This window comes from Spodoptera frugiperda, chromosome 2 (genome assembly GCF_023101765.2).
Source record: "Spodoptera frugiperda isolate SF20-4 chromosome 2, AGI-APGP_CSIRO_Sfru_2.0, whole genome shotgun sequence".
Taxonomy (NCBI): domain Eukaryota; kingdom Metazoa; phylum Arthropoda; class Insecta; order Lepidoptera; family Noctuidae; genus Spodoptera; species Spodoptera frugiperda.
In genome coordinates, this window is record NC_064213.1 from 11,550,145 (window position 1) to 11,577,681 (window position 27,537).

General features: G+C 36.0%; 3 protein-coding genes across 10 annotated transcripts in view; 1 reads left to right on the top strand and 2 right to left on the bottom strand.

The window, feature by feature from the left end:
• The first annotated feature begins 126 nt into the window (after nucleotides 1-126).
• On the top strand, nucleotides 127-1,371 carry LOC118269068 (acyl carrier protein, mitochondrial). Its single transcript, XM_035583983.2, has 3 exons — nucleotides 127-353; nucleotides 695-808; nucleotides 927-1,371. Exons 1-3 carry the CDS (start codon nucleotides 186-188, stop codon nucleotides 1,104-1,106), a joined length of 462 nt encoding a protein of 153 aa, XP_035439876.1. The 5' UTR covers nucleotides 127-185; the 3' UTR covers nucleotides 1,107-1,371.
• Nucleotides 1,372-2,486: 1,115 nt separating this feature from the next.
• LOC118269049 (serine/arginine repetitive matrix protein 1) lies at nucleotides 2,487-9,964 on the bottom strand. Of its 5 annotated transcripts, XM_035583926.2 has the most exons (7): nucleotides 9,741-9,964; nucleotides 9,570-9,655; nucleotides 6,462-6,674; nucleotides 5,845-5,951; nucleotides 5,629-5,763; nucleotides 4,439-5,553; nucleotides 2,487-4,337 (listed from the first exon to the last, which is right to left on the bottom strand). In XM_035583926.2, the coding sequence occupies exons 1-7, from the start codon at nucleotides 9,775-9,777 to the stop codon at nucleotides 3,226-3,228; spliced, it is 2,805 nt and encodes a 934-aa protein (XP_035439819.2). In that variant the 5' UTR covers nucleotides 9,778-9,964; the 3' UTR covers nucleotides 2,487-3,225. The 5 variants fall into 5 exon arrangements, with proteins under 5 accessions (XP_035439819.2, XP_035439818.2, XP_035439820.2 ...); XM_035583925.2 differs by lacking the exons at nucleotides 9,570-9,655; nucleotides 9,741-9,964 and adding an exon at nucleotides 8,187-8,760; XM_035583927.2 differs by lacking the exons at nucleotides 9,570-9,655; nucleotides 9,741-9,964 and adding an exon at nucleotides 7,787-8,150.
• Nucleotides 9,965-12,145: 2,181 nt separating this feature from the next.
• Nucleotides 12,146-27,537, bottom strand: part of LOC118269058 (6-phosphofructo-2-kinase/fructose-2,6-bisphosphatase) — a 41,537-nt gene continuing 26,145 nt past the window's right edge. Inside the window, exons 1-10 of one of the 4 annotated variants that reach the window (XM_035583952.2) lie at nucleotides 23,224-23,401; nucleotides 20,526-20,651; nucleotides 18,711-18,871; nucleotides 18,269-18,403; nucleotides 17,639-17,899; nucleotides 16,899-17,117; nucleotides 16,300-16,534; nucleotides 15,771-15,898; nucleotides 14,875-14,901; nucleotides 12,146-12,934 (exon numbers count right to left, since the gene is read on the bottom strand). In XM_035583952.2, the coding sequence (XP_035439845.1) occupies nucleotides 12,842-12,934; nucleotides 14,875-14,901; nucleotides 15,771-15,898; nucleotides 16,300-16,534; nucleotides 16,899-17,117; nucleotides 17,639-17,899; nucleotides 18,269-18,403; nucleotides 18,711-18,871; nucleotides 20,526-20,651; nucleotides 23,224-23,287 (1,449 nt within the window). In that variant the 5' untranslated portion in view covers nucleotides 23,288-23,401 and the 3' untranslated portion in view covers nucleotides 12,146-12,841. Of the gene's footprint in view, nucleotides 12,935-14,874; nucleotides 14,902-15,770; nucleotides 15,899-16,299; nucleotides 16,535-16,898; nucleotides 17,118-17,638; nucleotides 17,900-18,268; nucleotides 18,404-18,710; nucleotides 18,872-20,525; nucleotides 20,652-23,223; nucleotides 23,402-27,537 lie in introns of those variants that run through there. The other 3 variants (XM_035583950.2, XM_050704414.1, XM_035583951.2) reach the window with 3 other exon arrangements.

A 27,537-nucleotide genomic window follows, 5' to 3' on the forward strand; every position in this document is an offset into this window, starting at 1 on the left:
TATTATGTAACTTTTCTTTATTTTAATCAATAATACTATCACTATTTTCAATTGGTCAATAAAAAATTTCGCTGGATGAATTTTGTTTATTTTGACGTTTCGTATTCGATTATTGATCTGTGACTTAATTCTCTTCTTTTGTCTGGCTTGTCTATGAATTATCAAATCATTTCGAAGTCTGGAAAATGGCTGCTGCAAATATTGCCCGCAGTGCTCTAAGAGGATTATTACGAAGCTCTACTACCATTAGAACACCGGTAGTATGCCGACTTTCAACAGTTGTTCTGCAGCAGAAGTTTAGTACAATAAACGCTGCCCTTAAGGCGTACAACACCCAGTATCTTCAAAATGGGGTAAGGGTTCTCTTAGTCAATACAACGTGATATTTTGCGCATAAGGCACTCTATTTGTAAGATAATGGTGTTAGTGAGAACACTAACACTATTGGAATCCAGAGTATGCTCTAAGTAAATCTTCGTTAAATTATAACCTCAATCTTATTGCATAACAAATGTGTACAGTGTTCCCCAAATTGTTTAGGTACAGCGAATACAACAGTACGTCACAGGAGGGTTCCACAAGCCCTCGCCACAGGAAATAGAGGAACGAGTGCTGAAAGTTTGCAAGGCCTACGACAAACTCAGTTGTGTTAAGGTACAGACATAACATTTATTTCTATGATATTCTGTTTCAGGCCCAGAATATCAGTGTCCGCAACTACAGCGGCGGGCCCCCACTCACATTAGAACTTATTAAAAGTAGGGTGCTACTTGTGCTTCAACTTTATGACAAAATTAATCCTGAAAAGGTAGCCTTTACTTAAAATTATTACAAAGTATCTCATGCTAGTGTGTTATTGTCTATGCTTGCTGACTTTTTAAATATAATATACTTCACATCAACTAAGTTTCCTCTCTCTGTTTCAGTTGAGTGTAGACTGCCACTTCATGAATGATCTGGGCCTGGACTCCCTGGATCACGTGGAGGTCATAATGGCAATGGAAGATGAATTTGGATTTGAAATTCCCGATGGGGATGCGGAGAGGCTGGTTAGACCTAAAGACATTATCCAATACATCGCTGACAAAGAGGATATTTATGAATAAATTGAGAATAACATTTAGCACTGTCTGCAATTTAAGGCCAGTTGTACATAATGCCTGTTGAAAATCCAGTTCTAGATAAATTACAGTTTTAGAATACAACTGGCCTAAGATGTAAAGGCATTGAGCTTAGGGTTTAGTTTCATTATTTTACATGTACAATTCTAATAAGAATGAACAATGTAAGTTATGCTGATCCACCACCCACATCTGAAGATGTAAAAAGTGTAAATTCTGTTTTTATTGATTATATGCCTGTTAGAGTAGATCATTTGTTTTTCATTTGGTTCAGATCAATTCCCGAACAAATCAACTGTTTAAATTGTAGTACAATATTTTAGCATTAGTCATACTATGAAAAGCAACTGATGTTACACTGCATTTACTAAGTCTTTTGTCTGTAGTGGAAGAATTATTGCTTGTGATAACTTTCAGTTGAAAATAACATGTTAAATAGCAAACTTTTTTTTTTCTTATTTCAACCTTTCATAGACATTGTCACTGCTACAATGATTATTAACTGACCAAAATGGTCATCCAAAATACTCTTCAATAGGTACTAAAAAATGTAGCACTTTGACTGTACATTTCACATACCAATGAATATGTACTGTATCATGAAATGGTTGGCCCCTGAGTGATTGACCTTTGTTACTGAAAAACATGATAACGACACGACGGGCATCAAGTCTTCACTTGAGTAAATAATAAATAACGGAGTTTCTACTTAGTTTCTAGATGGCGTTGTCCTCAAGTACGCCTACCTTTCAGACATTATTTTATTTATTTACATCAACTTGGTGTAAATTAAAATCTACATTTCTTTTTCTTGTAGCAATCGAATGCGTACGTAAAAGTACTAGTTGGTACTACTTCAATACGCAGTTACTTGCAAAACAATACTGAACAATAATAATAAGCGTAGGAATAACTTCAAGGTGATCTAAAGGGCTATTCATGCCTTTTCACAAAGATTAACTAACTTCAGCCAGTATGTTTATCAGTGTTTAGTACAACAGAAACTGATAAAAATCTACTTTGTTTGCATAAATAGCGTCTGTGCCCTCTAGCTAGCCTCGTAGGGTATATAGGTAATATGTATGCTGCTCAACATCAAAAGGTCCACAAAGTAAATACATAATAACGCATTTGGTGACACGACGTCCTCTTATAATACTTACGAGTGCTCGTAACTAGTGCGCGCCTCGAGCTAGGCTGCTAGGCGTTTTGTTTTTGCCTTCTCCATAGGGTAATGTGCGTGATGTGTTTTTTGGGTAATTATAACAATAATCTGATTATATTCAGATCAAGTAAAATATATAGAGGGTTGGAAATCTTCTTTTCGACGGAATATATTTATATAGGTTTAATAAAACAAATAAGTGAGAATCATAGTAATTTATACATTTTTATTTTGATGAAATTTCACGTAGATAAAGGAGATGGAGTCAGAAATACGAAGTTCCAGCAAAATGTGGAATCGAATACTGACTAGTTCTAATAATTGTAGACACTGAGACAACATTGAGAAAAACACATTTATAATATTACTATGGTTTCCGTCTATGGACAGTAGTTATTGCAGTAATTATAAATATAATATTTATGTAGTTACATTTAGTGGTAGATATGTGAGTGGCTGAAGTAACTTTATTCCTGCATCTCCATTTATCTTAAAAAAAGAAAGATACTTTCTAAGCATACAATAACATTTATATACAGACTAAGTTCGCCACGTCTACTCACTGCACTGGTCTTACACACACACATAGGTCCAAGTCCTCACATAATATATTACACCACTATGTACACAACATTCTGTAGTTCGCAGCCTCGAGATATATTATTCTCTTATAAACAAAAACAATTTAAATACTGATACTCCCAGTTTCATCTGCCAAAAATGGCCAAGTTCATGCTGACACAGACAACAACAGGCTATTTACAAAATAAATAACAAACAACAAAATTATATCTACGCGTCATCGGCGAGCAGTCTACGCAGCTATTATAGCTCCGAAGTGCGATCACAACTACTGATTGTTCGACGGTAGGTTTGGCGAAACAATGGAGTCCATTTGAGGAATTATCGTTGTTTGGCGAGGCAGCGGCGGGCCGCGCGCTATCTGTACCGGTTGGACCGCGGCCGCGCCGCTGACCGCAGACGTCGCGCCGCGCCCGGGTCCACTCGGGCCACCCGCACCACTGGTTGCATCCAGTCGCCCAGTCCATGCAACGCCCGTTTCCTCTTCTTAATATCCTTATCGTCAGTCTCTGAACGTAATTTTCGTTCCTCTTTCTCGTCCTTAGACTTTTCTTCTGATACCTTTAACTCCTGTAAAGTCTTGTCTTTGCTATCAGATATGTCCATAGGATCACATTTCTCAGCTACCGAGTCCTCTGTCAAAGTTTTGTCTTTCGAATCAAACTCTGATTTGGATTTTTCTAATATAGTTTTGTCTTCTTTTTCAGTCTCAGATAAATTAGTATCTTCCTCGCTGATCGCGTCCTGTGTGGTATCATCGTCTGGAGGCTCTGCCGACGACCGATCTAAACTGCTGTCTACTTTGTTTTCAGACTCGACACTGCTTGTCCTGGAACTCTTCTTAGTTTGCTTCTTTTTATTAGGCCAGCCCGTTCTATTCTTCTTTTTAAACTTGCCGCGTCTGCCTTTAGGTCTGTCTGCTGCTTCTTTGATCTCATTTCTAATCAGATCGCAGTTCTCACACTCTGACATCATACTGGACACGTCAAGCATGTTAGTTGACGTGGTGACAGCCGGCTCACCGTCCATCACCTCGTCGGATACGTCGTATTCCGCCGCGTCCTCGAACACCTCAGATAAAAATTGTTGTAATCTCTCAGATGCCTCTTGAGTTTCAGAAATTACAGGATCAACTTTAGGATTACTGTGCGTGTCGCTGATCGTGTCTTCCGACGCAGTGGACTTGTTATCATCAGCATGTCTCCGCCGGTGTACTAAACCAGCCGAACCGAGAATGGCCAGGGTAGACGCATGCTCGCGAGGGGATTTCCGCGGGTGCCCCTCTAGCGCTAGCAGTGCGGCAGTTCTTTTTCTAATTTTCTGTTTCTTCATTCCTCGCGTCCCGTAAGACCGTGACGGTCCTGGCTTTTCTTCTCGTTTAACCAAGTCACTTAGTGGACAGCAATTTGGCTTCAAAGGTGGTAACTGACCAATTTCATATGGTAACTTTGGCGATTTTGAATATAATGCTGTAACAAGAAACAATAAAAAATTATTAAAAGAAAATTACATAAAATACCTAGTACTTTTAATAAATTTATATGTAATATTTGTTATTTCCAAAACTTACCAAAATATTGAGGTATATTCTTAACAAGCACCTTGTCCTCATCTTGTCTTTTGAAGGTTTCAAACCAGGGCTCACTATGTGGCACAGATTCAAAGGCAAACTCCAATTGCTCCACAGCTGGGGTGTACTTCAGCTTTCCATCTTCCCACTTCATACATCGTTCAACGGGTTCTTCTCTCAAAGGGCTTACTTCCCCGTCAGGTGGTGCAGGAGGCTCTGCAGGCACTATTTGTTCCACAACCTCGGGAGGCTCAGGCGGTGGTTCTGTGCTCTGTGCTTTGCAAGGCACTCTGCGTGCTCGTTTAGTGACAGCAGGCGTTCGTTTCTTTCGCCTTCGGTTATCTTCGGGCCAGCTATCTTCCTCCGAAGACTCCTCTTTCAGGGCGAGTGGCCGCGCTTGTCTCCGCCTTTCGACGGGTGGTGGTGGTGGCGGCGGTGTAGTTTTTCTTCGGGAACTTAGTTCTTTGTCATCATCGTCGGAAGATGTGGAACTTGTGGAGCTGGCGCGTTTTGGAAACATGAACTGTTCTGCTTCATCACTGAGCACAGATAACTCTGAGCGCCGGACTTTTCTGAACTTAACGACTAGGGGCTTGGTGCCATTACACGAGGGCGACGAATCTTTTCTTTTATTCGAGAACCCGCCACTCGATCTTAGCTTGGTGCTGACACCTACTACTTTGTAGTACTGTCGGTCTTCAGTGGTTGCTTCACTGGCTCGTTTACTGCACCGGGTATTGTGCTTTTTCTCATCTTCTACATATCCATTCCGCCTCGGACTGAGGTTACCATTGACTGTGGAATCCGGCGACTGGGATCGTTTCGACCGTTTGCTTTTGGGCGGGTCGCTGTCGCCATTGCACATTTTTCTTAGCGAACGCCGTTCACCGTTGATAGGTGTGGCTTTGTCAAGGAAAGTGGCAACATCGGTACCGGCGCCAATGAGCGAATCCAGCGCGAGGAAGTTGGTGTGGTTGCGTACGAAGGCGAGGTGGTGCGGGGAGCGCCGGTGTAGTGTCGCGTCTCCGTAGTCTGCGTTGCACATCTCACAGTAGCCACCCTTTGCCTCTTTTTCTTCCTTCTCCTTGATTCTTGGACGACTTTTACGCGTCATTCTGTAAAAAAATATTTCTATAAGAATATGGCGATTCATGTAATAAATAATCCACATGAGAACAACTTCTACTTACTTTTGTATGGCAATATCTTTTGGATTATTGGCAACAATTTTCTCTGGTGTTTCTTTCTTCTTTTCTCTTGGAGGGTCTGGTTCTAATGATATTTCTGGCCATTCATCAAATTCCTTGTAAATAGGTCTGCACAACCTGGAAATGAACATAACAATTTAGTTTTTTGTTTACCAGTGAGGTAAAAGACATACGTTTCTTATAAATGTTATTTCATACTTGTCCAAAAATTCAATCTTGATAAAATGTTTAGTGAAGTACGTGATATGCGCTACGCGCGGCGGCGTGAAGAATGTATCATACAGTTTATCCAATAGACTTATAGCCTGAAAGATTAATAAATATTTTGTAAAGATATATAATAATACAGCGCAAGATAAATATATAGAGGTTAAAAGAAAAGGAAAGTGGTTAATCGTTTTAGACAAAGGCATGCAGATATGCAACAAGCTCTAAGAAGACCTACAGAGGCATCAATCCCATGTACATAAACTGATATCTTCATACAGGATATACCTATTATGTTTTCAATTTATTTATGCTAACAATCATACTCTCTTTTTATTTAACTCAGTTTATGTACAAGAGATTTATCTTAATTACTAAGCATTTATCACTAACTGTATGAATCTCAATACTAATCTACAATTAACTTACAGTTGTTAGGTTTAAACACTAGGTATCAATTTCATGGATATAGAGCAGCAATAGAGGTATTTGAAGCATATTTACATGAATCTAATAACATTTATACTTTTATATGTAGTGCCACATGTTATCCATCAAACTGGCACCTTGGGTAAGGGTGGTATGAAGTGGGGTATGAGTGGGTGTACCTTCTGAACAGAGATCTGTATGTATTTGTTGTTGGGTGTGTGGTGAGGCGGGTCCGGCCGCACGCGCTCCAGCATGGCATCGGCGCGCGCGCGCCCCTCACGTCGCGCCCATCGCGCGGGGCCCGCGGCTCCTGCGCCCCCCGCACTGTTAGTCTCTGTCACTCGGTCGCGCACAACGTGCGTCACGCGGGATGTTAGAAATAATTCTTGCTGCTGTAAGCAAATACAATCAATGAATACCATTTTACACTACCAACAATACATAACAGGGACCATATTACCATAATAATCTTTGGTTTGTGATGACTTGCCAAAAAATAAATGTTTGGCAAAGTAAATATTGTTATGGAATTTGTATTTGAAAAAGTGAGATAGGCGGGCCTAGTGGGCGGACTCAATGGAATAATTTAAGGCCATGTGTATAATAAATAAAATTAACCCTTAAAAGTTAAATAGTATGTTGTTTATTCATAAAAATCAATCCGTGAACATTAATCTGTGAATTACAAATTGTACAGTTTCTTATTAGAATTCAATATTTATCCCCTGAACAAGGATAAACAGAATTTGTGATCAATTTGACTATGAGGAGGTAAAATATAAATAAACAATTCTCCATCATCTCGATTCCTTGTCTGATATTAAAATAAATTAATATATCACACTGTTCATTTAAAAATATTTGTCCTAGCAAGGCACTAAATATTTTGTTAAATCTATTTACTTTTAACACAGTGAAGTTGTCTATAAGATAGTCTTTGATGCCACTTGTGAACGATTCAAAGCAACAGGTATCAAACTGAGATGTTACAAGTTAATATATTGTTTACAAGTACATTTTCAGAATTTTGTTCATTTAGGTTTCAGTATTACTCGCACTGAAGTTGAGGTTAACATTAATTATTGTATTATGATTTTGTTTTAGAATAAAAGTACTACATGTAAAAATCTAAAGTAATTATGCATTAAGACTCACTTATCAACAGCTTTTAACACATTTGTGGTTTAATAATAAATGTAAAATATAAATATATATTTCTAAAAGATTACATGCACAACTACTGATAAAAATAACTGTGTGAGCTATAAAGAATACATTTTGTATAATAATATTTGTGAATTCTGCATAATTAACAAAATATGCAACATAATCAGTATTGCTAAATGTTTCCATCAAGCTCATGCAACAAGTAGTTGAGTGTCCTAATAGTTTTTGCTGTTTGAATGCATTTTAATAAATACCTAGCTGCATATCAGTGTATGTGTTGTCTTGCTAACCTTGCAATTAACAAGTCAACATATTCCACACACAAAGGTTGACTTACAGTGCATAATAGACCCATTAATGCATCTGTCAGTGTGATTATAGCCATCAACTTTATGTACCACATCACACCCAGTGAGGATAACAAGCATACTTATTCACACATGTACATAGTAGACCACTACAAAATATAACAGCTCACTACCACACATTACCATATCAGTTACTAACTATTGATAAAATAAACTCATAAACAATTATATTTAATTAATCTAATGTTGCCAGCTTTAAATTATGACAAATATGAGAACTTTAGGAAATATGTGGCAACTCTTATAAGAATTTAGTGTCAGCAAATGTTATTGTTTAGGTAATGCAGTGTGAAGTGACATTATGTGAAAGTCAGCATTGCACCAGGCTGACCTAATACGCGTAATGTATGTGTCGCAACAGCTACCTACTCGGTGCGAGCGACGGCGTTTGGTCAGAGAGCATTCTCGGAATATGTTATTGAGCGATGCATGCGACGGCACAATGTAACGGGGCGGCCAGCAGCGCCGCGAGTTATCGACGCGCCGGAACACACATCGCCGAGTTTTCCTTGAAATACGGTCGACACAACGAGACGACGCCGGCGGGCCGCGCCATCGCGCCCTCCACGACTCGCGCCAACCGTCCCGCGCAAAAAAATAACACATTACACTGTCACACACCAATCTCACCCTTAAGACATTACACTTAAGACTCACAACCCCTTGGTTAGATGAAAGCAATATCAACTGTCAAAAATTAAGCAGACACACGCGTAACCCGAAGGAAACTACATTTCAAACGGCTTTTAAAATGGATGTAGTGCAACTCAGCGCGAGAGAGCGCGCCGCTTGGCCTCGGCCCGCTGCATTTCGCGGTGCGGCGGCGGTGGCTCTAACGCGACCGTACAAAAGATGACCTAAAATTGAACGCAAGCTATGCGACCCACTAGCCACTCCAACTGTTTTTAAACTGTTTTCTAAACAATTCTGACACGATCATTGGGTCGGTACGCACGTGTGATTAATATACAGTGTATATACTTACATAAAAGCCGTCCGCGAGGCCCCCGCGCTCCGCTTATCACAAAAATAAGTAACTATATACTAGTCACTGAGACGACCACTATGTTCGTCACTCACAGAATTACCTTCGGACGGTAAATTCATACAAAATTCATGTAGCACTCGTTGAATTATAAGATTATGAACTAATAACGCAACGTTTAAAACACTTTTTATATGTATTTATACACATTTGATAAATAAAATCGAAAAAGTAACAACAAACACAAATCTGTCATACAAGATGGAGATATTTCACGTTAGTTTATGTTTTGGACACTAGAGGCGCTGTCGTTCGGTGGAAGGGGAGACTTCTCTCATTGGTCCATTCAAATTGCGTTCCTTTTCAATTAGAAATTATTTTATTTATAACATTCGATTTGATTATTTTTACAAGAATTAAGTTTCTAAAATAATTAAAAATACGAAATACGCACGTGAAATACAACTCAGTATAAATGTCAAGCCAAAATAAACCTTTACATTTAGGTAACCATTTAATCGTTATTCTTTTTCTATCTACGTAAGGTAGACTGGTAAGCAAAACATGAAACTGCACGTAAATAACATGACTAAATACAGTTACCCTGTTTATAGGCTGCCGAATTAAAAAATACTGTTATCCCTATTTTAGTCGTCCTATATTTATACATAACCAAAAAATATGTGGCAACGTAGCTATACATCTATCGGAGCTAATTCAGGAGAATAACAATTTTGGCGGTAAAAGCTATAAATGTATGCACTTACCAAACCCAAGTCCTGAATTCTGCGACTCATGGCTCTAGACAAACCATGGTCTTGAACATCCAAATAAAAACAGAAATTCCTCCTCACTGCAAAACAGCAACAGTAATGTGATTAAACGAAACGATCACTGTTTCGGAGAAATAGGTCACATTGAAAATATGACGCACGCACCTCTATTAAATTTTTCGTCTGAATTCAAAGTTACCATTTTTGTTATCAAGGAGACAAGAAATCCACTAACTTTCAAAGTACATAATCAATGTATATTCATTGTAATTTTAATTATTTGACTAATTTTAATAAAATAATTATATAAGTTAGCGATTCAACTAAGGAAATTAGGCAAAATATATTTCGTAAAAATACGTTTCGAACGTCGAAATGTCATTGACAGCTGTGACGAATAGAGAAAAGAGTTTGAGAAGATCTATGGTAAAAATCGATACAGCAATCGATTCTAGTCCTGATAAAAATAGTTTGTTCTTTCAAGTATTTATTTTATGATTAGAAGTTTAATATTGAAATACCTTAGTGGTTAATGTGCGAAGAATGATAAAAACATTGTTACTGTAAATGTGGCATTTATTTATTTCTTCCTTTGTTTTAACTACTACAGTATATTTATGTATAAATCACGCTCAAGAAAACGTAGCAAATAACTTTATACATTATAAGATACATCTCTGTATTACAGCAAAATAAAAGAAACCAGTATTTACAATAATAAAATGATAGAATCAACTCCATTCGTTTCCATAGGCGCCGGCCGGGACGCGTGTAGGTAGGCATCGGCAGTACATGGCCGTCTATATAGTATTTTATTGATTGCTCACGTGTTTGTATGTACTAGCCGTGGACGTTCATGTTACATAGTTATCTAGGTACTGTAGGTACGCTCGCCCGGCCCGTTTATTTCATACTGTAAAAGCTATGTAGGTCGCCCGGATGTTTACCTGGAATTTGAAGCCTGCGCTTCCAGGGTGCATTTACAACATTTTAGTTTAGACACACTCAGATTTCATAGCATAATATTAAAAAACATTAAAGTACATACTTAGCTGGTAAAAGTTGCAATACCTACTGCAAACCTTAATTTCATATTAATTTGGTTAATTTAAGTATTACCAATTAAAAACTTCCTTTTTATTGATCATACTGTATACAAAATGCGTTTACGTTTTTAGAATAAGCTTAAACTCCAAATTCCCAAGAAATGTTTCTTATGAATGCTATAAGACAAAGCGACTATTTACCCACTTCGTGTAAGTAGCTTGAGGTTGGGGACCTGTTGAAGAAGGAACTTGTAAATATTATGATGGTAAAACAGTAAGATTTTGAGAAATCTGTAATGTAACTTTTGTGATTTATACGTATGATGTATATTGAATACTTATTGTATGACATTGTTCAAACATGAATATAGTTTAACTGTCCATATTTGCTCGACTTTGAGCTGCGCTACTGTAATTTCGTTTCTCGGAATACTCAGCGGCAGACGAATGCTAAATGAATATGAATGTAACTAGTAGCGCCATCTAGAAATAAGAATGTGAAATACTGTCTTAGCACGTTTTTCGGCAGTGCTATGCACCACTAGAGGGCGTTGTATACAAAGGGCGCCAAGTTTAAAACGTGAATTCGAATATGTTTTGTGCGTAATAAAAAAAATATGATTATTTCTAATTGTAGGCTAAAATTGTTTATTTTTGGTTTTCTAAATCATTGAAGCATAGAAGATTGATGAGTGTAGATGAAGCGGAATTAGTAAGCCAGAATGTGAACAGAATCATGTCATTAAGGGTTCCATTATCTCTGCCTACTTCATTAGGAGACAGGCGTGGTGCTATATCAGCTGCCCATATGTGTATAGCAGAGGCAGGCTTTATGACATTCCGTCTGCTCTTTAGTTCCCTGTCACAGGAATAATTAAAACAATGTGATTGGCGAAATATTATCTTTATCCACCAATAGTTTCAATATTTAAATAATACAGCTTTTTTTAATTAAAGGAGGAGGAGGAGTTAGACGAGGCATTTTGCTTCTCACAATGACTAAAATAATTATTTGTGTTTTGTTTACTGTCCGTTTATAAGCCGAATTATACCTAATTGTTATGTTACACTAAGGGAAACCTGTTATTAGCCTTACCGTAAAAAATGTATCCATATTGTTATTTTACCTACTGTAACGCTGTTGGTTTTCTTAATAAAATAAATAAATAAATTTGTATGTATATCAAAAAGTTTATTGCTATAAACTGATCTGACCAGGTGCAACCCTAACTTAAACTTAACTACAACCATAAAGAGAGAATTTAGCACATATTCTGCATACGTTTACTGATTCGGGAATCGAACCAAAATCAGTGAACCATAAATAAAAACGGGGAATATCTTTTTTTTAATTGGAACATAGTTAAATTAATTGTCTGATCTTTATTATATGTATTTTTATATAAAAACGAATTTAATTAGGTACGTATAGCGACTTTGTTAAGCACACTCGGTAGCAAATGACCAATTTTGGATGAACAGTAAGTAAAATTACTCACTGAATGTGGTAAAATAAAACCAAAGTTCCCACTTACATTAAACTTATATTTAAATAAAAGTTAATTATAATTTTACAATATTACATTTAATATACATAGCCACTTTGTAAAAATTCTTATGTATAATTAAATATTATTTATAAATATGATAGGATGACAGGCGCTAGCTAGACAAACAGAGACAGCATACAAAAATATATAGGCGTGGGGCACAGTAGGTATAGAGAATTTACAGTTTGTCATACGCTGTACTTGCGTTTTACGCCAGTAAGCGAATAAAGCGCTTGCCAGATTATAGCGACAGCGCTGTGAGTGCAACTCAAACGAAGCTAATGCAAAATTTATAAGCGCTGCAGCGCTAAAGGAGAAAACATTAAATCACGAGCGGGAAATTTGATAATGTAAAATAGACCAAAATGCTGTGCCCCGCGCTGACTCTGAGTGAACGGTGACAAACGGCCAAGTGTACGTGAACGTATCAAAGGTATTCATTTTTCATATAAAGATAGACACGACTTAAAAATTTAAAAATCTAAACTCACTTATCATCAGTCTCAAATTCGTCGACTCGACTGATTGCAGACAGTCACAGATAACCACCACAATCTATTTTTACTCGTTCACACAGAAAAAGAAATACCCAAATGTCATTTATAAACTAACATTTTGAACTAGCATGGACAATGTAATTATATTATTAACTATGTGTCCTGTGTATGTATTAATGCGACTGGCTATCCTCGCTTTGTTCGCCGTTCGTCTCTCCGTTGAGGACGGGCGGCGTGGGCGGCTTTATAGGCGGCGCGGGTATCACCTGGGAAGAAAAATCAATATTAATTCTTATATCGAGAATCCTATACGTGTGTTGCGTGCACATACAATACAAAAAATATTATTTAGACACAGATGGAACATAAATAGTTCTGTACACAGATACACAATAAATTGATATGTGGAACCGGTTTGGTCGTGACCTTGTCGCCTTCCGATCCAATCAAATGTACCGGAGATATTATTTAAACGTTACAGTATACAGATAACGTAGCTACGAATAACACATGTATCTCGTTTGTACGATTTTTATTATATCTAAGGTAGGACGAAGAAATATATGGTGTATCGCCCTCCCGTTATTCCTAACGGTACTTGCGTCTATATTTCAATCTATTTCTCTATGCAAATTATTCTATTTTTGGCTACGGCCAGTGCGTAGTTGTTTATGTCGTCATGGATAGTTTTGTTATTTTCGACATACCAAGTTGGTCTTGGTCATAAGGTTACACTTTCATAACATCTATTGACCATGATTGGAAACTATTAGATTTTAATTTAAATGAAACAGATATTTCTAATAGAAATCTTATACAATTCATAAAAATAGATTTAGGTATCTTATTTTGATAATTGAGAAATATTAAAATATTTATATTTTAGAGTTAAGGTCTTATTTGGGTTACAATTTACAATGGACATATTACATGCGTTAATTAAAAAAAAAACTATTCTAATCTTCAAACTGTCGATGTTAGATTCATATTTTACTATTGATGGAAACTATTTAATACACAATTCTGAATGTTTTCTGGAAAATGAGAACAATTTACAGGCTTCAACTTCTAAAACCATTCTTGCATCCCAAAATCTGAGTTCTTCATGAGATTTCCACCAGGAACCAGGACCGACTTTGTATAACATTTTCTTTAGTTTACCCCCATTAGGGAAAGGAATTGGGTAGAGGGCAATATGGTGTGGCACCAACACGGAGTGATATTGGCCCAATATAAACCACCTTTACCAATAAATACATAAACGTATAAATATCCAAAAGAATAAACACACAAATTTTGAATTTAACAAAAAACATTTTTATTCAACAAAGTCCGCATCCGCCACAAGCAAACACACACAGATAACCACCACCTGTCAACTGTCACTTTTCCCGCCAAAAAATAGAAAACCAACTGTCAACCATGTTGCTGTAAAACTCTGATGCCCTGAATTACATCAGTAATAATGAAAATTATCTACGAGTACCTTTTAGACAAATAGGTTAGTACTAGTAGAAAACTAGAGGCAACTAAACTACGAAGCCATAAGAAGATATGACAACTAAAAGGTCATTTTGAGAAAGAAAATATGCAACAACTCAGTATGAAATTAAAAAGTATCCATATCCTCAAACAAACTGGGGTTGCCTGCTAAAATAATTTTGCAGTAGCATTGGGCCCCGCCTCCGACATAAAATAAACAAAATGAGTAAGAACTGGGTGGTTTCTACACCTTTATCAGTCTCACTGGAAACAATGAGTCCCAAATCACATGTAGGTATGTATGTACTAGAGTGAATGAGAATGAATTTATCAACTGCCTCCAGTATCACCATTCAGCCTTGTCATATTTTTGTGTAAATGGGCGAAAGCGTCCAGAACACATGGTGTCCTAAAAATATGTATCAAAATTCTAAAAGATGAGGTGATAATTATGGTAAGAACTGTATTTTTTTTAACTAGGATTCTATATTTCGTCTTCATGGATTTCCATAAAGTATTCTTACTCTCCCGAGCCCTTAGTGAAGCTATAGTTTTTTTTGCAATATTTTTATAAGTATCCAATCTATCTGAAAAAGAAAATATTAGTCCTCGCAGATAACAGCCATGATTACTAATAAACCGCTGACATAGAGGTTTCCACAACAACATACACTAGACCCATGCTATCTATGTAATGTTAGCCCATGCTTCAAACATTGCGTACTTGTATCTCAGCCGCGTCTTCGTCGTCCTGTTAAATAAATTGCGGTTTTAATAATTTTGAATATTATATATTTTTTTTATAATTTTGGTGTTTTGTTCTGATACTACCATTTGGAAGTAGTTCAGATAATTTTGCGAAGAAGAAATTATTAGGTTTAATCCAAAGTGTAAAAAAATCATTATTATCTGTAGGTCTGATTGTAACTAAAATAATAATTTAGTTTGTCATTTGCTTAAGGAAAATGAGACTTGTTTCAGTCACTCAAGTTATTCTTCAATAACAGCTTATTATCCCAAGTCCACTTAATTGTGATTTAATACTTTAATACACCATATTGTTTCAGAATAATATAGTCAATTTAAGATGTCGATAAACATAAGTGTTTGTTATAGAAATTGCGGCTTTTTGCAAAGTATGGATAACTTGCTAGAAGCCATCATAAAGATAAATGTTTCTACAGCACTTACACAATAATAACTAACTACATACACATAATTATAAGCTAAACTATTAATTATCAAGTGACATTACAATGTATCGTTTCGTATGTCTTTAAGACACAAAAATTTTGTTTATTTGTTTTATTTTGGTAACATTTATAATGATTTATTTGAACCATTTGAAATAACAGTAATTTTTATAAATACCTAACTACCAGTGCACAACTATAGCTATGCAGTTAAACTGTCAAAGAAGGTTCTATCAGACTATTTTTTTTATTTGTAAGTGTAAAGGCAGTTTCACAGGCTAGGTAGATAGAAACTACTCAGTCCCATCTACGAAAATCGTTACATCTTCTTAAGAATTACTTTTTTTTTCTATACCTGATAATTTTATCAAGTAGATAGCCTAGCTAAAGACTGAAACCAGGTTTTTTCTTCAACATGTATACTCACAGAAGGTTTGGGGCGGTGCGTGTCGACGGCGGGCACGGAGAGCTTGATGTGTTCCTCGCGGCAGCCGTAGGCCACCGGCGTCAGCTTGATCACCGTGTGCAGCGGCACGTGCAGGTACGGGAGCTCCTCTACAACAACAATGCAGGTTGTTTGTGAGTATTGGTTAGGTTTAAACCGGATTGCAGAGAAGCAAAAAGGAGGATAGAGTTTTAAACGATTTGTTTTCGTTTAAAACTGATCTTAATTTGACTTAAAAGCTACCATTATTTCGAGTCTATCTCCACAAGTATTATTCTGTCACAATTTTATTGTAGAAATTAGACTTTGTGAGTAAATATGTAAAACATTACAGGTAAAATCCAAAATGAAAAAGTGGATTGCAGCTTTCTATATTTTAGTTACAAATATAATGTGAATACTTTTAGAAATTTCAAAACCCACAGCCCTTCCAATATAACAACAACTACAGTAAATAACAAACGAACTAACAGAGAGTCACTAAATAACTGTTTTCAACAAACACACTCACCAGCAGACTTATCAAGGAAGTAAGCGAGTAGACAGCGCATGACGGCCTGGTGGGAGACGACGAGCACGTTGCCCTGGCGCTCCAGCTCCATGATGACGGGCTCCAGCCGCGCCACCAGGTCCTCGTAGCTCTCCCCGCGCGGGTATCGGTACGCGAACTTGTTCGCGTCGCGAGCGTTGAAGTCTGAGGGGTACTTCTGCTGAATCTCCGCGTACGTCATCTCTTCGCATATACCCTGCAATTTGGAGATAGATATTGTCACTTTAAAATAAATATAAATATTGAAAAAGCCTTTACTATTTCTTATTTACCTCCAAGATAGCATTACTTTTAAGTCCTAATTGGAGAAGAATTAACTTAGCGCATCTATTAAATGTCTAAATAAGTAAATATATTGGAATAATTCATGAACCATAAAATAAACTCAATTATCTCTTAACCTACATTGCCTTAACCAACGTTAGATAGTTAACTTGCAAGATTCGATTATAAGTTAACAGTAACGATCAAAATCAATAACCGAATTAACAAGCTGTGAATTGATCAATTTTTTTTACATTCATTGGGACCTAAGAAATCTATTTCAATATATAACTTACCGCATCAATCTCATTGAGTGCCTTCCACCTCTCTTGTGGGGCCTTGACATCCTTGACGGTCTGTATGGCCCTCTTCATCCAGGAGGTCCAGACCCTCAGGCCGGGGATCTGTTGCTGGTCGATGTAATTAGCGAGGGCTTTGGCGTACTGTCGGCCGCGCGGCGAGAGGTCGCTGTCGCCGCCGATACGACCCACTATGTTGTGTGTGCTTTCACCATGCTGCAAGATTTTGAGAATAGTTTTGTAGGTAAAATTGGATATGTTAAGAAGTAATGCTGTTGAATAGGCTAAGTGTGCGATTGTTGTTTGATAAGGTCTTAATTGTATATGTATTGAATAATTATTGAAGCAAATAAAGTTGAAAGAAATATAAAACTTTATTGCCAACCATTGTATTAAGTAAATGCAATAAAATATTTTATAGTATTAAAGTAATTCCAATTTAAGTTTTACGCCAATCATAAACACATTTAATTTTAATTCTATGCCATGGATGGTCTTATTGCGCATTGGGTTCTCTGGAAAAAAATCTCTAGTCTAGATGTAGGCTACCATTACATTACAAAAATACGATGACCAAAAATATAAAGTCGAAGGCAAAGTCAAAATTATTTATTTCGGATAGACCAGGAAGGCATTTTTAAATGTCAAAGCAAATATAATAATAACAAAAATGTCTGTCTATCGGTCAGTCTTCTAGAAGCTATTTGTTGTTAAAATAATAACAGAACCCAACTCACCCTAGTCAAGTAAATAGTCCGTGGCACAATATGTATGTTCATGAGATAGTACACGATCCGGCTCTGTATGTGTCCTTCATGTTTGTGCACCACCACCTTCTCCCCGGTGTCGTAGATCTTCATGTAGCTGTAGTCGGACTCCATGCTCTCGTCCAGAGGCTCGTACTTCTCCTTGTAGTGCTCTATCCGGAGCAGGAAGTCGTTCAGTACATTGTCTGTGTTCTGTATGTTCGTGTAGTCGGGGCTGCTTACTTTTACCTCCTGTAATGTGGTATGGGTGTTCATTAGAATTTGGCAATATTTGTAGTAAATGCTATTGTAAGGGGGAGAAACTATCTATACAGAATTAAAAACAATGCAAGAATTCATTCAAAAGATTAATGACTTTTTTTTTGCTGATGAATGAACATTTAAATAGGCTAGGACATAAAACTATGACAATCTGATCCTTTCTAATATACAGGTAGAAATTACTCAAAGAATCTTATATACCGGGGTTAGTTAATTTGTAATGAAATAACACATCAGACCTAATAATAGAATAAACTATTGAACCGTAATAACTTCAACATACACAATAGTAACACCCGTTAGTTACACAGTTTCCAATTACACATGTGTATACCTCACCATAATATTCTGTTCGATAATCCTAGGGTCGTCACATATGGACTCGACGAAGAAGAGCTTGAAGCCCATCTTGTGCACCACGATGTCGCGGATCATGCGCCGCCGGTCCAGCGTCGAGTTTGTCGCGTCAAACACCTGGGGAAAATAGACTCTAGTTTAATTGTAATAGTGCTTAATTTCCTAGCATAGTGACATGGATAACAGATGAAAGCTACAATGAGTTGCTTTTTCACAAAATTGTATTATTACTGTACAGAGGAATTTAAGCTTTGTGTCAATGTCCATAAGGTTCAATGTTCTTTGAACTGGTCAAAAATAATCCTCCATTTTATAACATGAGAACTCAGACACCGATAGGGAATGTCGAAAGAGGTTTATAGCAAGATGGAAGGGAAAATCTAAAGAAAGTCCAATAAAACTTCTTTAGAAAGTTAGTACGTACAGCGACCTCGCCGCCCTTGACGAGCCACTCGCAGACATCGTGCAGCGCGTCCAGCGCACACTGCTGCCGTATCGCCATGGCCTCCTTGTTGTCTGCGCGGAAGAACTCGTGGCTCGTGTAAGCTGTGGTGGCATGCCGCCTGTATTCACCCAGGTTGAACACTGGAAAGAAAAAATATATTATTAACACATTGAACGCCGTGGTGGTCACCGGTGACAGACGTTAGCAGAGGATTTGTCTTTGACTGCCAATAGAAAAGTGTTCTATTGGCAGTCAAAGACTTAATGATTAATTTTATTTTTGTCTGTATGGGTGATCTGAAAGCTTAAGGCATAAAGAAAAATAATGTAACATTTTATTTTGCTGTCTGATTTGTGGTTTTTGAAGGCTGTATAGTGGGATTGTATTAAAATAAAAATCTTGTCACTTTACTAACACCTAAGTAACTTAGGTGGTCCAACTAGGTATGGTAAATTGGCTAACGATCACGAGGGTGTGTTATCAACTACGTAGGTACCAGGTACCTAACACAATGGCGCTATATGCATATACAAGTAAATAAAACTATTTCCATCCCAGTTATTCAATAAAATTGTTTATTATATCTGCATGCAGTATTTATGTCGCCACTAAGTTTTTGGCAACACACTCCCTGCTAGGCACGTGTAAGATTCTTTAGTTTAGTACAATACACACCATTTAATTTCAATATCATAATAATTATATTTGACGGAAAATAAGGGCGCCATTGTTTTAATATCGTAAAGTAATTCATTAATTAAATTAAAAGCATATGGTAAAACTGAAACAAATTACTCAATAAACTTAATTAATTTTTATACTAAGAAGGGATGAGTAGACATGGGTAGATACATTTTCTACCTAATAGACATATTAAAATGTATCATACCATAGCTCCATAGCAATTATTTCTCAGTAGTAGCACGGAGTCTAGAATTGTGCCCAGTATATGGCTTATCCCATTACATGGGACTTATAACAAAATGGTGAACAGTGGAAGTACATTGTACAGTGGCATTACGTGCTGTAATGTGCAGACGCACATCTGCCTACCCCTTTGGGGATAAGAGACGTGATCACATACAAATATTAAGTATTCAAGTAACATTATTTTACCTACTTGCCATAGAAATTATTACGCTTTGTTTAAGTTAGTATCGACTAGCTAAATCAATGCAGAAACGTGTATTATTGACGACATAGCACCTGCACATGTATCTACGTATAATTTTTAGTGACCTTCAACTGGGTATAATACAATACACTGCCGCATTTGACGTCGCATGACTGCACCACTGGATAATAATCTACTCGTAACTGACCTATTCAACTTTAATTTCGACGAACTTTAGGCTGTGTTATATGGTATTTCTTTTGCGAAAAGGATATTTATTATTTATGAAATTAATAATATAGGTATTATGTATGCGGGTGAGATAGGTAACATGCTCTTGTTTGTATAACAAACAGTATTTTTCAGTTAAGTACTTCATGAAGCAAATTAGCTAATGCTTTTTTGTTCCAAGACCACTGTGTATCTGGTGGTGCGGACTACCTAGCGGGTTTACCGGGGCTCCGGCTCGAAAAGTGGAGTAGGAACGGAGTGGTTTTTAGTCAGTAAGAGCTTGACACTCCCCCTCTCGCCCAAGGCGCAACAAGTAATTGGATGATTTTCTCCCCTTAAAAAAAAAAACTACTGTGTTCCATAATCTTTGTTTAGATAATTATGTGTTGTGCTTTATATTGACTTTCTTCGAGAGCTCTAGTAGGTATAGTTGTAGAAGTGCAACTTACCCCTGGTGTTAATTCCTATCCAGTTGAGGTATCTGGACAGTTTCTTGGAGATGTAGGTCTTGCCGCGCGCCGGCAAGCCGACCATGGCGATCACATGCGGTATGTTCACATAGTTCGCGCGTTCTCCTGCAACAAGTCAAAGCATGTTATTATTAAACAAGTCTAAAGTAAAATAAACTCTGTTCTTATATTGAAAAGGGTAAACATAGGTACATAGCAACAGGTGTATAAGATTAATTATTATGTTATCGGCTTATTCACGTAACTGTTTGACGAGGAAGTCGACTAGTTTCAAGCCATGCTAGACGCTCATATTTATGAGCAGCATTCCGCGAAACTAGTTGAGTTACGAGAGTAAGCCGATAGTGAACATAATCATTAATTTACTGTATCTCACGAAAGTTATAATAAAATTAAAAGTGTAAAAAATATTTATAAAATATTTCAAATCAAAAAAGAAATTTAATATGTCTACTCATTCTTATTTTCCTATAGTTATCGAATGACTTTCATAACTTTTATATTTTATTTACTATCAGAATATAGTATGTTTGTGACTTAATCAAGTATGCGTGGCTATAGATATAAAAATGTATTTTAATAATAAATAAAATAGACCAATATTCTGCCATCATTTAGGTTTGTTCAAATTTGTTTTTTTTTATCATAACAATATGGGTAATCAGGAGGAGTACCAGTACTCAAAATAGTCTACTTTAGGCAACATTTAATATTATTTTCATCATAAAACTCTTCAAACCAACTACTGATTCACACAGAATGTGTGTTATCTATTAATACAACCAGTAAGTAAATGTTTACATGTGAACACGTGATACTCTATTACATGAGGTTATCATCAAATAACTACTTGTTTATGCTTAGTTTTATGACATTCCTGATAGTCTATGCCATGTTGGAATCAATATTGTACTCTCTTTTTAGTGTTAATATTGTGGTAGATAACAAATTTTTGTACACCAAACCATATTGCATTGCCTGTAAATATAATATATGGCGAATATTTGACAAACCATACATAATTCCTAGTATTTCATAGTAATAAAACAATTTCAATATATATATATATATATACAATGTGATAGGCGTGGGACTTCTAACCCGTTAAGGCTGAGTACTACATCTAATTTTATCGACAAAAAAAATAATATGGGGCGTTGAACCCCTAATTGAAAATATAGGAAAATAGTGATTTTTTCGGTAAGAATAATTCACAAATTATTTTTTTTCTCACCAAAACATTATCAAACATAATAATATGAAAAAAGTAATGAATTGGTTAACCAAGGTTATTAGCTACCGTTTGTCGTCTTTTTTTTGTTTCTACGACGCATACAACCTTTGATATCAAAAAAAGTAAAAAAAATATTAAAATGGCCATAATTTTTAGGGGAGGGGATTCGACCCCTTCGACCCAGGACTTTTGTCGTTAAAATTAGATGTAGTATTCAGCCTTAACGGGTTAGAAGTCTCGCCCCTATCACATTGTATATTGAAATTAAATATAAGTAAAAAGTAATAATAAATTATTATATTGAATTATATATATATATATATATAAATTCAATATAAATTATTATATTGAATTATATATATATATATATAAATTCAATATAATAATTTCTTTGAGAATTGTATGAGACAAGTAAATGGTTTTGAAGTTCTAATAAAAATAAAAGATCCACAGAGTTATAATATAACTCTTGGCTCTTTATATTATAAAGAGCCAAGAGGATTACAGTTTATACTTCAAAATATAACACAGCTAATGTGTTAAGAATTTTATTAACAACATACAAAAATGAAGGCTGTTATAAAAAACCTAACATGGTCCTCCTTGATTCACTTCACATAATTATTATGAACAGTAAATCAATAAAACGCAAGGTCAGTCTGTCTCATTGGTCATAGAATTGAGTATAGAGTATTTGACCTTATTTAGATATACTAAAAATACAGATATAGAATTCAAATGTGGATTTATACTATTTATGGAAAATTATCTGTGATTCACAAAATATGATTAGGTACTAGAAAAAAAATATTCATGTTCTAAAATTAATTATTACAAAAGTAATCCTTTGTAAGCTGCCAGTATTTGTTTATCACCACCCAAGAGGCAGAATGTGTGATTGTCTGTTTCTTATCTAGGTAGAAAACATAAGATTTATTATACTGTGGATTTTTCTTTAGTTTATAATGATAAGGTATACAGTTTTGTTTTTAGATATCTGTTGTGTTCAAGGCCAAAATCAGTACAGTTTGCTAGATTCCAACATTTATCTATGTCAATTAAAATAAACCGCTGTAGTTTTTAAAATGTTTTGAAGAGTGTAAGGTGTAACAGTTTACCTTTTCACACCTGTAACACTTTCAAACAATGCTCTATACTCTTCTAATACAATTTCACACCTACCGATAGCAATATCCGACACGTTAATTCCATTATGATGTTTATCTTACTGATAATAACTCATCACTCTGTGTAATTAAATGGTTTAATGAATACCCCATGAAGTTACAAGTTATCAATCAAATAAACTATAAAATATAAGTTCTAACGAACTGGATGTTAGGAGCTCGTCGCCATAAGAATTAAGTACGTCCTTGTGACGACGGCACGGAAACTACTGCTAAATTCACCAACGGAATTTGCAAAATAAGAAATTTCACTAACCATCACCAAAGTACTGCTTGTTGAGGTACTTCCAACCTTCAGCGCGGTTATCTTCCGTGTCCATAGTACGAGAGTTGATTCGCTACTGCCGTCAATTGAATAAATACGTTTTTTATTAATAAATTAAATTAAATTAATTTGCACCCGATCAGCCCCAACGACGGCAATCCGTAAACTGTCAATGTCAAACTGAAATCGATTGACAAACATGACAGTACCACACTGGTTCTACTAAACATAGACAAGAGCCTTTTCAGCCAGTTTAAATTGCGTAAGCAGTTTTGTTTTAATTTTTTGTAGCATTTCATTTTTTAACATCTTAAAATGATCAATTAAGTAGTAGTCAAATTAAAAAGAGTTTCAGTTTGCAATGGAAATCATTGCTTAAAGTATGTTTTAATAATATTAATCCGCAAGCACCATTTTGTGTGCATAATGTAGTATTTGCAAACGAATATCGTATATTTTTCGATACTGGTTATATGTTAATTATTAACATGTTAAAGATTACGGCAAATGTAACCTCTATAATATTGTTAGTAAGAGAAATGCGTCAGAGATCACGCCGTGTGTTGATGAAGTCAGTTGACGACATCCAGGCGATAACCTTTATATAAATTGCATGATAACAGCTCATAATTTTTCCACGTCGACATAATATTATAACTAATCGTTCCTAAGTCCACCAAATAATGCACTTGTACGGTTTGTTACTGTAAACTATGTTGTAGGAAAAAAGTTACGATGTGAAGGTTGTAGCTACTACTTCATAGATGTCGTTGATTGTGCGAATAATAAAATTTATTATACGCACTCGATATACAAGTTGTGCTGATTTAAAATAGGTTAATAGGATTCTCTATCACACCATTGTATCCTTAGTACGAGTTTCCTTTACGTTGAACGAAAACGAAACGAGATGCGAATTAATTAACCAACTAATAAGAACGCCGAATGCGCTCTCTATCCAATCTCGTTGAACGTAAAACAAACTCGTACTAAGCCCTCTGGTCACAAAATTGGATTTGTGACATTCACACTGCCTAGACACTAGGCGCTGATTCATAATCCAGTTAGCACCGACCTGTCTATTAGCCAAAATTGGTTTAGTCGTGAATCGGAGACCGGTTTAGACTGGCTCATTATCTAGATTGATTAGCTTATTTAATACGATTATTAGGTAAAAAACAAGCTAGACAGTGTCAAAAGATAAACAATCGTTCAGTCTGTAGTTGATATTTCAGATAGACAGTAAATGTATCTTACAAATATTGCTTTGGTAACTAACCACCGTACTCAGAGTCATTTAATGGTTACTTATCCCAGTCCTTAGCAAAGGAATAGTTTAAAGAAACGCTTAAGGAATACCTAGTTTAAGTAAGCATTAAATGTCTTTGAGTGCAACAGTGAACTAACAATTGCGAGTGCCTAAAAAGGGATCGTAAATATTAGTGTTCCTTTCAGAACTGGGCCAAAACGCTGTTTTTAAATAATTATTTAAATAAACCCAGAGTTTATTAGATAGGCACGTACGTGCTAGATTAAACGTAATGTTTACTAGGGCCAAGTGTTTACAAATGGCTTTTAATACCAATGTCACGGGCGACATTCACGTGTATAATTCACAAGTTTACGTAAATGGAACGTTTCTTTTTTTATATTTGATGGGTCGACGTTTAGAAACTATCTCGAATGGTGGTAAGCGATTATGCGGCCTACGATGGAACACTTTGGCCCATAAGCAACCTGGTTGAACTTCAATCAGGCCTTGAGGACACAGATTATACAGGAATTTAATCAGGAAACACAGACTCCGGCAAAGAATTCCACTCCTTAGCAGTTCGCACAAGGAAGCTTGAGAAATTACTGCTATTTTATTCGGAAACTGTATGAAGTCAGTGGTAAAGAAAATCCCTTCTTACACCTCCTAGGTATAAAAGTCTAGGAACTCGTTAGTTCGAAACGATTTTCATAGATGGCACTGCAAGTTCGTTGTCTTATAAGGCGGAAGGTACAAACAAAGAAAATCGTATTTGAAAATATCATGGGAAAATAGTTCTAAGCAGTCTTGTTCTGAATTACATTATGTGAAAAACTAAAGTGAGGTCACGCATAGGTCGTTAATCTTACTTACTTTATGACTCCTTTTAGATAAATCGAATCTAGTTATACTCGGTATGCCCAGACATAACTAGTTCTTAGTGTCTACGTTAGTTCTTAGTTTAATGGCACACTCAATTTACAAGGAGTTTCGTCGCTCAGTAGCATGTACATATAAGAATAGCATGTGTATGAAAAAACTGATGACTGTTGATAAAGCGAAAGAGGTGTGTAACAGTCGTAGCAATTGGCTGTCCATTGTCTCAGCCTACCCGCATGGGAGATAGGCGTGAAGTTATCTATGTATGTAGTGAATAGCTTCCTTTTATCTATAGATAGAGAACGTAGCAATGAGTGCTAACGTGCAAAATTGGCAGGCAATTGTTTACCAATACATTTGTGACGTCACTTGTCACTAGTCTTTGAATGAAAGCGAACGATGCTCGGTGGGTGGAGTGCGCTAATTTGGATCGGTGGCGACGTCATTGCATGCCCTTGACATTGTGTCAAATTCGACTCGTCACTCAGTAGACTGTACTAAGTACATGAACTAATAATACGGTGGCAATTCAATGAACATTCCGGCGCAGTAATTAGACGCATTTATTTGTTATATGGCTGATGAGATTGGTGTTACATGAGGGTGGTTTCAGGCAGTGAGATGGGACCTACTGTTAGTCAAGGCAAGAGGTGAACGAAATGAGAATTTTCCATTCTACAAGAAATTGGCACTGAAAGGGAAATATGTATCTAGTAGTTTAGTAAGCGATGACGTTTATGATTACCGATACAATATACAGATTTTTACTCCGTATATTGACCTGGAGGAGGTATATAAGAGGGTTTAAACAGTACCTACACAACGTTTGGCAAACGGATTGGAAACGGTTTAAAAGATTCAGATATTAGTCTGTCAAACTCTCATACCACGGTTTATTGACGCACTGTTTGTTGATTTACACATTTATATTTAGGTTTTTATCTATGTAAACTGTACATACCTGCCTATATGTATAGGTGGCACACCTACAGTAGTAGATATACTTACATAAGTATCTACATATGTCTAACACTGAAATTTTCTCTCCCCTTGGCAGTTGCCAGAAGATCGCACGATAGGTGTTGAATAAAATTCTTGTTCCTATCTATTTGGTGTGTCATGTTATGTTCGGCTATTTTTGTACTTAAACGGAGTATCTATTATGTATATGTACAGCATTAGATTGCGTATTGTATCTGGATCTGAGTAATAAGACCCGATGATTCCACACATATCATGTTACTTCTCTGATCATATTTTGGCTAACCCGGGTGATTTGAATTTTGAGAGCTGTTCTAAAGTAATTATTTTTTGCGAACATAGGGTACAATAATCTTATAAGTATAGAGGTTGGCCCAACTTATAATTATTCAAGTTTTATTGTGTAAAAGAAACCTTATAATTGAAATAAACATGGAACTAAAGTAATGTTGATCAATTTAATAACAAAAACAATAATAATTTTGATATGTTTTTATAGCATTAGACAGCTGACAGCACTCCTCAGAGACTTCAGGGCTTCAGGGTAAATATTTGTTCACGAACATGTGTCACGCGATGGCACGTGTCAAGACTATCCCCATTATGAGGATTAACGGAAATACCGGCACTCGATTAATTGAAACTGTATCGTGTCATCAATTTATCTATTTGTTGATTAAAAAATAACAGTCTTTATTGCCAATATTGGTTTAATAAAATGGAGTATCGTAAATTTATTGTACTGCGTTACATAATTGTTGTTCCAGCTTTGGTTCTGTGCCTAAGAATGATTTTCTTCATTATGTTTACCACATTGTGTTAATCTAAAGCTTTTGTTCATTTGTTGTGGTTATACCCCACACTGATATACCTACTGTCTTTGTAAGACAAACAATACCCATTAAGTACATAATAAATACATTTTGTACTGAAGTTAGATATTGGTTAATGTAGGTACGATTTTACATAATTAAATGAAATCATTAATCACTTGAATACAATATTCATCTCGTAATACTAGTGTCATTACAATCTATGTTTGCATATCCAAGAGCGTACCGCTCCTAAATTCAGATTGTAACGTGAATTTTATGTCAGTGTAATCTATGATTTGGAGATTATGTTTAAAAATATATATTAATTTTCTTATGAGAGTACCTAAGTAAAAGATGAAGAGAGCTTCAACCGTTTAT